General features: G+C 38.2%; 1 protein-coding gene across 4 annotated transcripts in view; it reads left to right on the top strand.

Annotated features, from left to right (window-relative positions):
* Window positions 1-14,863, top strand: part of METTL15 (methyltransferase like 15) — a 261,132-nt gene that overhangs the window by 176,217 nt on the left and 70,052 nt on the right. For all 4 annotated transcript variants that reach the window (XM_023230336.2, XM_023230337.3, XM_023230334.2 and 1 more), the window contains exons 5-6: window positions 4,110-4,301; window positions 8,852-9,030. In XM_023230336.2, the coding sequence (XP_023086104.1) occupies window positions 4,110-4,301; window positions 8,852-9,030 (371 nt within the window). The remainder of the gene's footprint in view (window positions 1-4,109; window positions 4,302-8,851; window positions 9,031-14,863) is intronic.

The raw sequence follows: 14,863 nt of genomic DNA, 5'->3' as shown, positions 1-14,863 counted from the left end.
TTTCCCCAGTAGCTTGATGGAAAAAAGAAGAATCTTCTTTCCCCTGACCCCAGGAAGTATCTCTTGTATCTCACTGGCCAGAGTTGTGACTTGTGCCAATTTCTGAACCAATTATAGTGGGCCACTCGGATAATGTACACAAAGTAGTGTAGCTAATCAAAAATCTACCTCTTGAGCAGAGATATTGTATCTGTCAGACTACTAGGAGAAACAGAATCAATAGGAAATAGATAAATGCATGTGTATCACATACATATATATATATATATATGATATCTTATTACATGAAGAAATTTATTTCAAGGAGTTGACTCACCTGATTGCGGAGTCTGACATATGTGAAATCTGTAGGACAGTCCAGCAGGCTGGAAACTATCTGGTAGAAGCTGATGTCGCGGTCTTCAGGCAGAATTTTCTTCTTCCTCTGGGAAACATCAGGGCTTTCAGCTGATCGGATGAGGCATATCTACATTATTAAGGATAATTGCCTTTAATTAAAGTTGGCTGATTGTAGATATTACACATATTTACAAAATACCTTCACAGCAACACATAAATTAGGGTCTGATTAAATAACTGGGCATGAAAGCTTAGCCAAGTTGATGTATAAACTATCATGGATATGATCAATCTTTCCCAAAATATTTAACTGAAATTATGAGTTCCTTTTGGAATTGACAGATTGGAAACTAAGGTAGCCAACAAATATCCTTTACAGTAGCTAACAGTACATGTATGAACAGCTGCTCTGGGGAATAGGTTTTCAACTTGCTTGACATAGGGGAATATTAGGGACAAAAGTTATAGAAGTAGCGATAAAATAGCTATCAAGTAAAAAAGAACTGTTTAACAAAACGGGTAGTGAATTCCTGTTACTGAAAATGTTCAGATGTGAACTAAGGACTGTGGTGTAAGACCCCAGATTAAGGCCCAGTTATTATGTGTTCCTTAACTTTTGGGGAAAGTAGTGTTTTGCTTAAGTGGAGTTCACTAGAAAACAGGTATAATTTTATTTTACTCTTATATTAATATCAAATAGTACCTGAGATATTATGTCTATCAGGATTCTCCAGAACCAGTAGTATGTACGCACACACACACACAATATATATATGTGTGTGTGCATATATATGTACTCTCCACATTTTATATGTATATATACACACACATATATGTGTATATATATGTGTAAACATATGTGTGTGTATATATAGAGAGAGAGAGACAATGCATGTGTGTGTGTGTGTGTGTGTGTGTGTGTATTTATAAGGCATTTTATTTGTAAATATGTATTACATGTCTAGAAAAAGAATCCCAGGATTTTCCTCTGTGTGTTTTCTTCTTGCTTCATCATGGTCCATGAGGCCAGCTGAGGTTGTCATTACAATGGAACCAAACTGGCAGGATGGAAGCAGATTATTCTGCCATTTTTCTAGATCTTTGAATTGTACATCAAATCTGTGGCTGATCACTCCACACTTGTTTAGTGATGAGGGATCACCTCACACTTGTTTAGCCTGCCTGTGAGGTTCACAACAATTTTCCCAGCATTGTGATCATCAGTGATTTCAAATTCGCCAATGTAATCATGCTTCATCATCACAGTGAGAAACCGGACAATAACTTTGGAACTCAGCCTAATAAGAACCTGGCGTTTGCCTCTCTGTCTGGCATTGTTGATGACCTTGAGAGCATCAGCCAGGACACCCATGTGCACCATTGTGATGGTGTGGAAGGAGCTATAATTTATGTTTTTAATATATATAAAGAAATTAATTTTTTCTCAAATAGCCTAGCCACAAGAGCCTAGCCTCTCCCCACTATATTGTTGCAGATAAGGTTACCTAGCCAAACAATCCTTTCTATCAAAGGGATCAGGCATAATTTTTGCTTATCCCTCATTAGCAGGTTCAATTCCTGCCAGCTCAAGGGATTATCCAAACAAACCAATCACATTATTCTGGAACCAGGGGGCAACCCAACCTCTTAAAATCTGCTTCTCACAGCCCCTGGTTTTCCACTGTCTTCCTGAGTGCAACCCCTATGTGACCCTGTATGGCAAGTAATGGCTTCTTCCCTTTGGCTGGAAGGGGAATATATGTGATTAATAAACTTTTGACTCAGAAGACTTGCATGCAGCCAATAAACCGTATGGAAAAAAACTCAACATCACTGATCATTAGAGAAATGCAAATCAAAACCACAAATGACATACCACCTCACACCATTCAGAATGGCTATTATTTAAAAGTCAAAGAATAACAGATGCATGCTGGCGAGGTTGCAGAGAAAAAGGAATGCTTATACACTGTTAGTGGAAGTGTAAATTAGGTCAACTATTGTGGAAGAAATGTGGTACACCTACACCATGCAATACTAAGCAGCCATAAAACAGAATGAGAACATGTCCTTTGCAGGAACATAGATGGAGCTGTAGGCCATTATCCTTAACAGACTAATGCAGGAACAGAAAACCAAATACCACATGCTCGTGGTTTTAAGTGAGAACTAAATGATGACCACACATGGACACATAGAGGGGAATAACACACACTGGTGCCTGCCAGAGTGGAGAGGGTGGGAGGAAGGAGAGGATCAGGAAAAATGACTAATGGATGCTAGGCTTAATACCTGGGTAATGAAATAACCTGTACAACAAACCCCCATGATACAGGTTTACCTATATAGCAAACCTGCACATGTACCCCTGAACTTAAAAGTTAAATAAAATTAAAAAAATAATAAAATAAAACAAACTTTTGTTTCATCTGGCCAGTGTTGGGTCAAATGAAATCCTGTGTTTGCCCCTCTTCACAAACTTAGAATTGGAAGCCCTCTCTCACTAATGGTATATGCAGGAGGTAGTTAAAACAATGACTTTCGTTTCTGTCCACTCACCCAGCAGTGATGTTGGATTGGGGAAAGATTCAAATATCAGTTATGTGATAGTAATAACTGACTTGTGAGTTACCTTTCAATAGCAAGATTCTGTTATTTCTGTGTTTCCAGTGCTAGTATTAGCATTTTTATTTTCCAAATAAGAACAGGGCAATTTGTTCATCATTCTGTTAGTGGCACCTATCAGAGTATTTTGTAAACTGTTTGTACATCTTTTCCTCTCAGCTCAAAGCACAGAAAGTCATGCTTTATTAATCTTTATGTACACTCCAAATAACATCATGCCTGACCCATAGCAGATATTCAATTACTTTCTCCATTGGAACTTTATTAAAAAATTACTATTGAGCTGTGAAGTTCACCTTAAACAATATACATATAAGTAAATATCATAAATGTAAATTATCCAACACTGTTGAAATCCAAACTCACTCTACCCACCTTTAGACAGAGGGAATGACGTCTTGAGAGTATTGCCCAATTTTCTCTTCTCATTCACCTTCCAAAATTCATGCTAGTTGCCTTAAGGCTTCTAAAGAACCCTGAAGGCAGCATCTCACTTTGTGTAGGAAGAATTAGTATAGCTGCGAGGTGATCCCAACTCCTGCCTGTCTGTTGGTTCTGAATGCTCCATTCACTTCAGAATCCCTGCTGAGAGATAATCCCTTCTGCAAGAAGGCATTTATTTTAGTCATAGTTTCATTCTTCAAGTTTATAGCTGCATAGCACCATATTCTAAATTATAGGAAAAACATGGAGAAAGCTAAAATGATTGGTTTGAACATATTTGACATCTTTTTTATGATTTATATTATTTACTGTATTTAAATTGGCTTACTTGTTATTTTTTTGATAGAATGACATATGCTTCTTTCTTTACCCATAGATGTAAGAATTTTTTAAGAAAATATGAAAGACCTGGTTTGACAAAGGAATTTTTCTAACTTATGAATATATTGTATCCCTTCACAAAGATATACAATAAATTGTGTTTATCAGCAGTAATAAAATTCCATTAAACCAGCTCTGGTGTTTGAGACCGAAGATGTATAGTTTCCATATCCATGTCTTTATACAACACTAAGCACTCAGTAAATATATCTTAGTTAAATAATGTAATAATAGAATGTGCTCCCTTCCATTGATCATAGACTTTAGAAAGACTTTTATCTAACAGAAGTGTTTTCTCTATCTCCTGGGTTTACTCACAGTAAACAAATCCGAGCTATGCTGGGCCAGTTCAGCCAGGCAGAAGCCTTATTAATGAAAGCTGGGGTGCAGCCAGGAACTTTTGATGGAGTTCTTATGGATCTTGGGTGTTCCTCCATGCAACTTGATACTCCTGAAAGAGGTTTTTCCCTTCGGAAAGACGGCCCCTTGGACATGAGAATGGATGGTGGCAGGTGAGTATTCATAAAGCACTTCCTCTCACAACAAGAAATCAATTTGTCAAAAACACTCTGAATTTATTTTTTTTAAGACTACAGAATTTCCATTACATGCCTACACCTAAAACTACCAATACATAATAAATCAGTTTGTTTGATACTCATTATACACATCAGTATTTCTCTGGATTTAGGATTTTTAAAGAAAAACAATTACTGCATTTACACAAAATAGTGAAGAGTATAACTTTCATACTGATTATCTTTTTTACTTATGCAATATGGGTTTTAGAGTGTTAACCAATATCAGTAAATATCACGATACTGCAATAACGATTTCATTTTTATTCATGCCCAACTATGCCTCTTGTGAGAAGCAAAAAGAACTATCTATATTTAAGGCATCCTCTTTTAGAATACAAAAAAAAGAAAAAGGCAAGATCTTAGAGTCAGTAAGTGTGTTTTGTCTTGTCTTATACAATCACTTTATTTGAACCTTCTGTAAAACTGTAATTTATGATATGATATCAAACACAGTACTATAATAAGATATCCTCTACACCTTGTCTTCCTGGAAATACCAACATTTATTCTCCATTATTCAAATAGATTAAATAACACAAAAACAATCATAATCTAGGAAAGTATAGAAAAAATTATTTTCTTTCTTTCTTTCTTTATTTTTTTTGAGACAGAGTCTCATTCTGACACCCAGGCTGGAGTGCAGTGGCATGATCTCAACTCACTGCAACCTCCACCTCCCGAGTTTAAGCCATTCTCATGCCTCAGCCTCCTGAGTAGCTGAGATTACAGACATGTACCACCATGCCTGGCTAATTATTTTCGTATTAGTAGAGATGGATTTTCATCATATTGTCCAGGCTGGTCTCGAACTCCTGACTTCATGTGATCCACCTGCCTCAGCCTCCCAAAGTGCTGGGATTATAGGCATGAGCCACCATTACCGGCCAACAATTTCTTTATATTAATTGTTTAAATTAATGTTAAAAGCTTAGATTATGACCTGTGTCTATTCTCAATACTGACCTAGGGAATGGACAGCCTATACCTATAAAACTTAACTGTGGTTTTTCTCTCTCATATCATGCCCCACCACAAACTGCTTTGTTTTGTGGTAATTATTCACATATAGCCTTTTCCCCTATGTTGTGATACAACCTGTTAACTTGGCTTGTGACCTATATTTGTTGGGACTCTGTTGTTCCTAAATGTTATACCTTCTTTTGCACATGTTGTTGGCATTCACAGAATGAAGAATGTAATGATAAAAGAAAATAATAAAAATCCTTTAAAAACAACTAACTAATAGTAAAAGTGAAATATAGTCTCATGTGTGGAGATGGAGGTGGTTGTGCAGAGGTAATAAAACATCAAGCCAATTTCTGAAATACAGTGAACCAAACTTCTAGTTACTAGTAGTAAATCCCATTTTGTTTATTTAAAGACTTATCAACAAATTGTAGTTTGTGAATCAGGGTCCCTGTGGTTTTCCCAAGAGCTTGAAAATAACGTTGACACTGAGAATTAAACTCTTAAATTAATACCTAATGGATGAAATTAGAATTGAGTAAATAGATCTTAAAATGTTGAATGGGGCCGGGCGCGGTGGCTCAAGCCTGTAATCCCAGCACTTTGGGAGGCCGAGACGGGCGGATCACGAGGTCAGGAGATCGAGACCATCCTGGCTAACATGGTGAAACCCCGTCTCTACTAAAAAAAATACAAAAAACTAGCCGGGCGCCGTGGCGGGCGCCTGTAGTCCCAGCTACTGGGGAGGCTGAGGTAGGAGAATGGCGTAAACCCGGGAGGCAGAGCTTGCAGTGAGCTGAGATCTGGCCACTGCACTCCAGCCTGGGTGACAGAGCGAGACTCCGTCTCAAAAAAAAAAAAATGTTGAATGGCTTTCGGGTAGATGGTATATAGACTGTTAACTTAAAGATTTTAACAGCTCTGAAGAAAGTATTTAACATTTGAAAAGGGGGAGTTGATTCACATGAATTCGTTGAAGAAGAAAAGTCATAGATTCAAACACGTGCAATGCTAATCCAAGTGGTATATGTTTGCCTGGGCTCATCCAGGCCAAAAAATATGGCCTGTTAGTTCCTGAAGGGAGATTATCCCTGTGACGAAGACAGATGCAAGAGGCTTCCTTAACCAGTTGTCATGTAACACTGGAGTCTTAAAAAACTTAATTTATTCTTTGCTGATTCTAATTTCAACAGCAGCTTTCAGATTATAGTAAGGTTTCTCATGTAGAAGCCATAGAAAGAAATTCATAGCTTCAAGAATTTGAGAGTCTAGTTCTGTTGGCAGTTATAGTCTTCACTAGAAGGTAATTAATTATCACTTGTGTTTATATTTTCTAAGTTTAGTCACTGTAAGTCAGTGAACTCTGGAGGACTGACAAGATCAAATCTATTAGTTGGCGGGCAGCTCTTGGGTCTTGACTCATTTACCACATGAATGCCTATTCTGAAGCTGCCTAGCAGCCTGCCAAACCTTCCAGTGTTGCACCTTTTGCACTGTAGCACTATGGAAACTTCTACACCATCAATTATTGTTAATATAAGAGTAAAATAAAATTATATGTATTGTCCAATTACTTGTTTAAAGTAAAATTATGTGTGTTGAACAAAATGCTTTTTAATTTTCTTACTTAAAGATAGAAAAATGTCATTAAAAACTGCTAAGTACATCTATACTCATCATAAAATTCTCTTGATAAAGCTGGACTGTATCCCATGGATAAATTTCTAAATTTCACCTCATTAACACAGTTCATTCAGATGCTCATTCATTCATTCAGTGGGTTGAGCAGTTGAATTCACAAATAGGTCAGGTTTAGCAGGGATTTTGTCATTTAAGCCACAAATTATGCTTTGCAAATTTATGAATGGGTAAGATCTAAAGGACAGTGGCATGCATTGAGTATCTTTTATATTGTAGGCATTATATTTCTGTTTTACAGTTGTGTGCACCAATAATTATCCAAACCATTCTGTGAGTTAATAATTGTTACTTTCATTTCACAGGTTAAAAAATGAGGCTCTAATAGGTTAAAAATCTTACTTAATATGAGTAGAAAGGCCAGGATTCTAATCCAGTTCAGTTGAACTCCAAAGACCAGATCTTCATCCTGAAAGCTGAAGAAGCAAAGCCTACTGAGATAGAAATAGGGCTACCTTATAAGACATTAATTGTTCTGTGAGTTTAATGGCAGACTGACATAAAAACGATTATTGTAAGCTATTTGGGAGGCTGAGGCAGGAGAATCACTTGAACCCAGGAAGCGGAGGTTGCAATGAGCCAAGATCCACCATTGCACTCCAGCCTGAGCAACAAGAGTGAAACTCCGTCTCAAAAAAAAAAAAAAAAGAAAGAAAAAGAAAAGAAAATCTGAAAAACAAGCTATGGATGAAAAAAAGAGACAAAGAGACATAAGAAGAGATGAAAGTCATGACAAATCTAGGGACAAGCCAAAGACAGCAAAAAGATTTTCTCCTGGAGGCACTAGGCATGTTAACAATGTATATTTTAGTATTTTTAAGGAGAGTTTCAGGTGTTTCTTGGCAACCCCACTCTGGTTGGACCCTCAGTTCTTAAAGCTACCATACTGTTGTTACTTACAGATCCTCACAGTGTGTTACCAACAATCAATCCAACATATTAACTGTAAGAGCAGTAACTGCACCATTAGCAAAGCTATTTTTCTAATATGTAAGGTCACAATTAGTTCATCACTTAGAATTCTTTGGCCCATTTCCCTAAGGTAAACAGGAATGGTCTGAACAGAGTAAATGCTGTTTCTGACTATAGTTTATTCTATTTGACCAGAGGTTGGTAATTTTATTCCTCCTCCACCTAAAATTACTATCTAGGCTTGTTCAATACTGCTTATTGATTACCTGGTTTTGTCATGTGGTGACCTTTGTTATGGATGAATGACCAAATATTGTTAAACATTTGAATAATATGCATTATTACCATTAAGGTTGTATGAGTTTTTGTGAGGGAAACTGACCAGCAGTATCTTTTTTTTAAAATAGATTTTCTAAGTTTAATTTGTGTCTCCACAGGTAATCTGATATTTTACAGCCTCAGATTTAGTCGAGTTATTGAGATTTAGACTTGTTTAAATATCATCAGCAAACCTTGTATCTTCTATACTGAAAAAAACATTCAAGCAGTAATTTAAATTTTGAACAACTTAAATTTAACCATTTTTCAGTGTTTTAGTTCGAGAAAAATACACACGAACAATAAACATTTCTTTGTGAATTATAAGTTTAAGGTTATTGTAATATTTTAACTTCCTGCTGCCTTGACCTTGATGAATGTTACAAACCATCAACACTTGCCATAATGATGGGTATTTGAAATAGAAAGTCTATTTCATTTGTTTAGTGTTTCAGTCTCTGACTTTAAAACCTCAGTTCTCCTAGACCATGTGTATATGTCTGACTTTACGTCTCAGTACTCTGAAGTTTCACTTCTTGTCAATGAAAACTGACGTCAGTGAACTAATTGGCTCTTCTTCTGCGTAGGTACCCTGACATGCCCACTGCTGCTGATGTTGTGAATGCTTTAGATCAACCGGCACTTGCATCTATCCTAAGAACATATGGGGAGGAGAAGCATGCCAAGAAAATCGCTTCAGCAATTGTTCAGGCACGCAGCATCTACCCCATCACCAGAACCCAGCAGCTTGCCAGCATCGTTGCAGGTAGCCTCATTAATTCTCAACAGTGTCTAAGAGAAAAATTATATTTACGTGTGTGCATGTGTTTGTGTGTGTGCACTTATGCACACGTGTGTGCGCATTAATCCCCCAAACTCCCAGAGGGATTCATTTGTACTTGAAATCATGCAGGATAGTATCTTGCCTATCTTTCTTTAATGTCAGCTTTCTTTTGCTTGTGCAAGCTTCTCCCCTTCAAAACCTCTCCCCCAAATACAATTTTTAAAAACATATACTGTAGTTTGCTAATTTGTATAATAGTAGATTTTTATTTTACACAAGATAATTTATCATTTGTGCCTACCAAGGTGAAACATGAAATAATGAGTGAAAGGATTTCTTGATCCATCACAATGGTTGATAAGCACCCTGTATAAGATCTGACATTACTTCTCTTAGTTTCACATTTCTGCATTTTAATATTGTGGACAAAAGGAGAATTGCATTGCCCAAATGCTAAAATAAAATCCAGTGACTCATATATCTATTCCAAACAACCAACTAACAAAGGGTATATGATGTATAGGTTATTCCACTTTGTGAATGCTAACTAAATCAGCCTGAGGGTCTTATTGAAACATTTCATCTTTTCTGCTATTTCACTATTCACCACCATAAACCTCTTGAACCTAACTCTAGCTAGGAGGCGCTTTATTATAGCCTTTCTGTTTGAAGCCAAAGTTGTTTCACAGCTGTGTTCCATGATGAAAGTCTTCCGAGGCAAAAATATAACTCTTGCAGTTATTTTAACAGAATTCCAATGATAAATTCTTCATCTTGTTGGACCATCTGAAACCCTGTATCATTTTTATTTACCAAATGTATTAAGATTTGTTTCCAGTGGTTCCTATTAAATTCCTTAAGTAAATTTTAAGAAGTTTTTTAAAAAGGAATATTTCTGTAACTTATAAATAGAACCTGATATTGGCTGTCTCTTTCTTAATATTATCTATAGTTTAAAAAGTAAAACTTAATTATAAATTCATTTAGATCTTTAGTATTTACAGATCACATAGCAATTGTTTTATGATATAATTAAATAAGACTATATTCTACCTAGTTATTATAATGAAATATAAAGAGTTGGCTAGCCTTTAATTTTTTAAGCCACATATCTCAGGGCCCTTCGAACTTACTATTGAGATTTCTTTATGCAAGTTTAAGAGGAGAATTCTTGTGGTTATATGAACATAAAATATTTCATTTCTTCCCCCCTGAAAAAGAGTTTATACCAGCATGCAGATATTAAAGTCATCTTCTGTCTGGTGTTCCTTTAACCACTCCTTACTCACATGTCTCCACCATATCCTTTCTGTAATTCTTTACCTACGTATTATTTTCTGTCTCCCGCACTGGAAAGAAAAGCAGTGAGAAGTGATACTTTTTATTTATAAGCAAGTCTAAAATTCGTGTTGAAAATGAGGGGTTGGGGCTGGAGAGCATCCTAGAAATTGTCTAGTCAGAAAACCTCTTCTGATTACTAAGGAAACTGAGGCTTGGGGAGTAGTTTGCAATAATTGCAATAATAATCTAGAATTTGAAAGCTCATGAATTTGAAGCATAACTGGGAATCTGCCTTTAAGCTACCTTTTCTGTCTGTGCATCCTACCTTGTAAACTTGCAGAAATAACACTTTGGCATTAAGTAGAACTTATGTGAAGGTGCACAATAGGAACAATTTAAGTACTTTCAGAAGGATTATGATATGAAAAGCATATTAGAGCTATGAGAAATGATACAGTAAAAGTGAAAATACTTGAGGGGGCGGAGCAAGATGGCCGAATAGGAACAGCTCCAGTCTCCAACTCCCAGCGCGAGCGACACAGGAGACCGGTGATTTCTGCATTTTCAACTGAGGTACTGGGGTCATCTCACTAGGGAGTGCCGGACAATCGGTGCTGGTCAGCGGCTGCAGCCCGACCAGTGAGAGCTGAAGCAGGGTGAGGCATCGCCTCACCTGGGAAGCGCAAGGGGGAAGGGAATCCCTTTTCCTAGCCAGGGGAACTGAGACACACAACACCTGGAAAATCGGGTAACTCCCACCCCAATACTGCGCTGTAAGCAAACAGGCACACCAGGAGAATATACCCCACAACCGGCCGGGAGGGTCCCACGCCGACGGAGCCTCCCTCCTTGCTAACACAGCAGTCTGCGGCTATCTAACCGCGAGGCAGCAGCGAGGCTGGGGGAGGGGTGCCCGCCATTGCTGAGGCTTAAGTAGGTAAACAAAGCCACTGGGAAGCTCGAACTGGGTGGAGCTCACAGCAGCTCAAGGAAACCTGCCTGTCTCTGTAGACTCCACCTCTGGGGATAGGGCACAGCTAAAAAATAACAGGGGAAGCAGCAGAGGCCTCTGCAGACGCAAACGACTCTGTCTGACAGCTTTGAAGAGAGCAGTGGATCTCCCAACACGGAGGGTGAGATCTGAGAAGGGACAGACTGCCTGCTAAAGTGGGTCCCTGACCCCTGAGTAGCCTAACTGGGAGACATCCCCCACTAGGGGGAGTCTGACACCCCACACCTCACAGGGTGGAGTACACCCCTGAGAGGAAGCTTCCAAAGTAAGAATCAGACAGGTACACTCGCTGTTCAGCAATATTCTATCTTCTGCAACCTCTGCTGCTGATACCCAGGCAAACAGGGTCTGGAGTGGACCTCAAGCAATCTCCAACAGACCTACAGCTGAAGGTCCTGACTATTGGAAAACTATCAAACAGGAAGAACACCTATACCAAAACCCCATCAGTAAGTCACCATCATCAAAGACCAGAGGCAGATGAAACCACGAAGATGGGGAAGAAGCAGGGCAGAAAAGCTGGAAATTCAAAAAATAAGAGCACATCTCCCCCTGCAAAGGAGCACAGCTCATCGCCAGCAACGGATCAAAGCTGGTCAGAGAATGACTTTGACGAGATGAGAGAAGAAGGCTTCAGTCCATCAAACTTCTCAGAGCTAAAGGAGGAATTACGTACCCAGCGCAAAGAAACTAAAAATCTTGAAAAAAGAGTGGAAGAATTAACAGCTAGACTAATTAATTCAGAGAAGGACATAAACGAAATGACAGAGATGAAAACCATGACACGAGAAATACGTGACAAATGCACAAGCTTCAGTAATCGACTCAATCAACTGGAAGAAAGAGTATCAGCGATTGAGGATCAAATGAATGAAATGAAGCAAGAAGAGAAACCAAAAGAAAAAAGAAGAAAAAGGAATGAACAAAGCCTGCAAGAAGTATGGGATTGTGTAAAAAGACCAAATCTACGTCTGATTGGGGTGCCTGAAAGTGAGGGGGAGAATGGAAACAAATTGGAAAACACTCTTCAGGATATCATCCAGGAGAACTTCCCCAACCTAGTAGGGCAGGCCAACATTCAAATTCAGGAAATACAGAGAACGCCACAAAGATACTCCTCCAGAAGAGCAACTCCAAGAAACATAATTGCCAGATTCACCAAAGTTGAAATGAAGGAAAAAATCTTAAGGGCAGCCAGAGAGAAAGGTTGGGTTACCCACAAAGGGAAGCCCATCAGACTGACAGCAGATCTCTCGGCAGAAACTCTACAAGCCAGAAGAGAGTGGGGGCCAATATTCAACGTTCTTAAAGAAAAGAATTTTCAACCCAGAATTTCATATCCAGCCAAACTAAGTTTCATAAGTGAAGGAGAAATAAAATTCTTTACAGATAAGCAAATGCTTAGAGATTTTGTCACCACCAGGCCTGCCTTACAAGAGACCCTGAAGGAAGCCCTAAACATGGAAAGGAACAACCGGTACCAGCCACTGCAAAAACATGCCAAAATGTAAAGACCATCGAGCCTAGGAAGAAACTGCATCAACTAATGAGCAAAATAACCAGTTAATATCATAATGGCAGGATCAAGATCACACATAACAATATTAACCTTAAATGTAAATGGACTAAATGCTCCAATTAAAAGACACAGACTGGCAAACTGGATAAAGAGTCAAGACCCATCAGTCTGCTGTCTTCAGGAGACCCATCTCACATGCAGAGACATACATAGGCTCAAAATAAAAGGATGGAGGAAGATCTACCAAGCAAATGGAGAACAAAAAAAAGCAGGGGTTGCAATCCTAGTCTCTGATAAAACAGACTTTAAACCATCAAAGATCAAAAGAGACAAAGAAGGCCATTACATAATGGTAAAGGGATCAATCCAACAGGAAGAGCTAACTATCCTAAATATATATGCACCTAATACAGGAGCACCCAGATTCATAAAGCAAGTCCTTAGAGACTTACAAAGAGACTTAGACTCCCATACAATAATAATGGGAGACTTCAACACTCCACTGTCAACATTAGACAGATCAACGAGACAGAAAGTTAACAAGGATATCCAGGAATTGAACTCATCTCTGCACCAAGCGGACCTAATAGACATCTATAGAACTCTCCACCCCAAGTCAACAGAATATACATTCTTCTCAGCACCACATCACACTTATTCCAAAATTGACCACATAATTGGAAGTAAAGCACTCCTCAGCAAATGTAAAAGAACAGAAATTATAACAAACTGTCTCTCTGACCACAGTGCAATCAAACTAGAACTCAGGACTAAGAAATTCAATCAAAACCGCTCAACTACATGGAAACTGAACAACCTGCTCCTGAATGACTACTGGGTACATAACGAAATGAAAGCAGAAATAAAGATGTTCTTTGAATCCAATGAGAACAAAGATACAACATACCAGAATCTCTGGGACACATTTAAAGCAGTATGTAGAGGGAAATTTATAGCACTAAGTGCCCACAAGAGAAAGCAGGAAAGATCTAAAATTGACACTCTAACATCACAATTAAAAGAACTAGAGAGGCAAGAGCAAACACATTCAAAAGCTAGCAGAAAGCAAGAAATAACTAAGATCAGAGCAGAACTGAAGGAGATAGAGACACAAAAAACCCTCCAAAAAATCAATGAATCCAGGAGTTGGTTTTTTGAAAAGATCAACAAAATTGACAGACCGCTAGCAAGATTAATAAAGAAGAAAAGAGAGAGGAATCAAATAGACGCAATAAAAAATGATAAAGGGGATATCACCACCGACCCCACAGAAATACAAACTACCATCAGAGAATACTATAAACACCTCTACGCAAATCAACTAGAAAATCTAGAAGAAATGGATAATTTCCTGGACACGTACACTCTTCCAAGACTAAACCAGGAAGAAGTTGAATCCCTGAATAGACCAATAGCAGCCTCTGAAATTGAGGCAACAATTAATAGCCTGCCCACCAAAAAAAGCCCAGGACCAGATGGATTCACAGCTGAATTCTACCAGAGGTACAAGGAGGAGCTGGTACCATTCCTTCTGAAACTATTCCAATCAATAGAAAAAGAGGGAATCCTCCCTAACTCATTTTATGAGGCCAGCATCATCCTGATACCAAAGCCTGGCAGAGACACAACAAAAAAAGAGAATTTTAGACCAATCTCCCTGATGAACATCGATGCAAAAATCCTCAATAAAATACTGGCAAACCGGATTCAGCAGCACATCAAAAAGCTTATCCACCATGATCAAGTGGGCTTCATCCCTGGGATGCAAGGCTGGTTCAACATTCGCAAATCAATCAACGTAATCCAGCATATCAACAGAACCAAAGACAAGAACCACATGATTATCTCAATAGATGCAGAAAAGGCTTTTGACAAAATTCAACAGCCCTTCATGCTAAAAGCGCTCAACAAATTCGGTATTGATGGAACGTACCTCAAAATAATAAGAGCTATTTATGACAAACCCACAGCTAATATCATACTGAATGGGCAAAAACTGGAAA

This window comes from Piliocolobus tephrosceles, chromosome 13, assembly GCF_002776525.5.
Source record: "Piliocolobus tephrosceles isolate RC106 chromosome 13, ASM277652v3, whole genome shotgun sequence".
Classification (NCBI taxonomy): Eukaryota; Metazoa; Chordata; class Mammalia; order Primates; family Cercopithecidae; genus Piliocolobus; species Piliocolobus tephrosceles.
The sequence above is the reverse complement of the archived record's forward strand: the minus strand, read 5'-3'. Positions and strand labels throughout refer to the sequence as shown.